We start from the raw sequence: 2,349 nt of genomic DNA, 5'->3' as shown, positions 1-2,349 counted from the left end.
TTTTCCCAATTGTGACAATGGCATTGCTAAAATTGTGGGGAAAATTTTCCTCACAATTTCGGCAATGCCATTGCCACAATTGGGAAAAAAGTTTTTTTTTTTTTTCAATTAAGTGTACACTATTTTTACAACATTTTTACAACAAATTCTAAGTATCAGGTTATTACTTATTGTTATTGTTATATTAAAATAGTAATCTCAATATTAAATTTAAATTTGAACTAATAATAACTAGTTACTTGTGATTTATTGTGAAAATATTGTAAAAATATTGTGTAAGTAGCACATTATATTTTTCTTTAATTCTTTCCCAAATTTTGGCATTCACTTTTTTTCCCCCCTACCATTTTCGGCAATACCATTGCCACAATTACTTTTTTTTTTTTTTTTTTTTGCACTCACTCATTACACTTCTCACACTCTTACATCCGGGCAGGTGAGGAAAATTGGGCAGATGAATTACGGCAACACTGTTGCCGAAATTCAAGTTTTTCTCTTTCCTCCCTTTTCTCATTCTCTCTCCTATTTTTTCTTGAATTTCGGCAACACTGTTGCCGAAATTCAATCTCTCTCCTCATTCCCCTAAATAACTTATAACAGTACCTATAACGCAAATATGTTTTAAATTTAGCAATATTTAGCCCAAAGACTCCATCTCTCATACTAGGTGTATTTAGGGCCGAGTTTTGTTAAGTAGTACATATTCAAACTTGGCTTGTTAGGAAAAGTCAAAAATTCAAACTTGGCTTGAGCTCACAAGTTTAAAAATAGTATTTGAGCTTGAACTTGGCTTGACTTGGCTTGTCTTGATTAATTAGTCAAGCCAAACTCAAGCTTAATATCAAGTTTAAACTCGAGCTCAAGTCAAGTTTTTAAACTTGAGATCTAAAAAAATTACATTATCAAATGCTTAAATTTCTAAAATTAAGAAGAAGAAAAAAAATTGTATGCTCATTTTACCATGTGTTTAGTCCTACTTATGATTAGTCATTATTCAAATTAAAATTTTACATAATTAAATTAATTCATTCATCATTCCTTGTCTACTAAAGCTTCAGCAAATATTCAAAATACAATTTTTACATTCACGTTAGATGGTGAAGAAAAAAAAATACTTGTTTATAGCTATTATGAATGAGAAATACTAACATATTTTATAACTTTACTTTAGATGATTCCTGGAGAATGATCATATGTGGCCTGCTTAATTAACTAATTTATTTTTAAATGTAACTATAGTCTAAAGTGATTCTTAGTCAGTTTAGAGGGAGAGAAAAAATTGAGGTAATGGGTAGTGATCCCGTGTTGGCTATGTCATTATTAAGACATGTGTAATGAGTATATTTAGCTAACACATATAAAGTTATAAATGAATATATACTTGAATTATTTTATATCAAGTTTAATAGCTCACGAGCTTGTTTGTGAACAAATTTTTTTGCTTGGGCTCAGCTTATTTATTAAACAAGCCTAAAATTAAGGCTTAAACTTGACTTATTTATAAACAAACAAACATGAACGAGCTTTTTATCGATCTGAGTCCGAGTTGTTCATAATCGGTTTGGTTCATTAACAGCCCTAGGTGTCATTGAAGAAGTAATTTCAATCAAACTCTAGAAGTATGTTGTGTAGTACTCTAGCAGGAAGTTGTGTAGTAATCTAGCTGACTTAATACATGTATAAATAGATGTTATGTGTAAATGAAAGCTATGGAACATACGAAAAAAAAAAAAAAAAAGAGTTGTGCAGCAATACTCTGTTCTTCTATCAATACAAATATTACCTAGAATTCTAACTTCATTTCTAGCAAACTTCTCTACAAAAGTAAAACACTAAATTCTCCTCCTAGCCATATAATTAAGAACTTGCACTCAACAGCTCGTTATGTTTTCGATCCGAAAATTTCGGTCATTATTTCCTGTTATAAATATTCCACCAAACTCACTGATGGGCAGGTAATGAGTGAGAGGTACGGTACAAGGATTGCTTGGTTAACTTATGAGCCAGCAATGCGAGGATTGTATGTATATCCAAAGTTACCACTTGTATGAAATGTTAGTTGTACTCAACAGCTCGTTATGACTTCAATCTAAAAATTTCAGTCATTATTTCTTGTTATAAATATTCCACCAAACTCACTGATGGGCAGGTAGTGAGTGAGAGGTACGGTACAAGGATTGCTTGGTTAACTCATGAGCCAGCAATGCGTGGACTGTATGTATATCCAAGGTTACCGCTTGTATGAAATATTAGTTGACCTCCCCCACCAAAATTGATGTTTTAATCAGTAACAGCTAGAACAAGAATTCTACAGTTTCATCATTCAAAAATGGTCATTTTCCACCATTT

General features: G+C 31.4%; 1 protein-coding gene across 1 annotated transcript in view; it reads right to left on the bottom strand.

Annotated features, from left to right (window-relative positions):
• Positions 1–2,349, bottom strand: part of LOC112024272 (UDP-glycosyltransferase 88A1) — an 8,778-nt gene that overhangs the window by 1,060 nt on the left and 5,369 nt on the right. The window contains exon 2 of the mRNA XM_065769162.1: positions 1,974–2,042. Within this exon, the coding sequence (XP_065625234.1) occupies positions 1,974–2,042 (69 nt within the window). The remainder of the gene's footprint in view (positions 1–1,973; positions 2,043–2,349) is intronic.

This window comes from Quercus suber, unplaced genomic scaffold, assembly GCF_002906115.3.
Source record: "Quercus suber isolate HL8 unplaced genomic scaffold, Cork oak 2.0 scaffold_1069, whole genome shotgun sequence".
NCBI classification, from domain to species: Eukaryota; Viridiplantae; Streptophyta; class Magnoliopsida; order Fagales; family Fagaceae; genus Quercus; species Quercus suber.
This window is presented reverse-complemented; position numbering and strand designations above follow the sequence as displayed.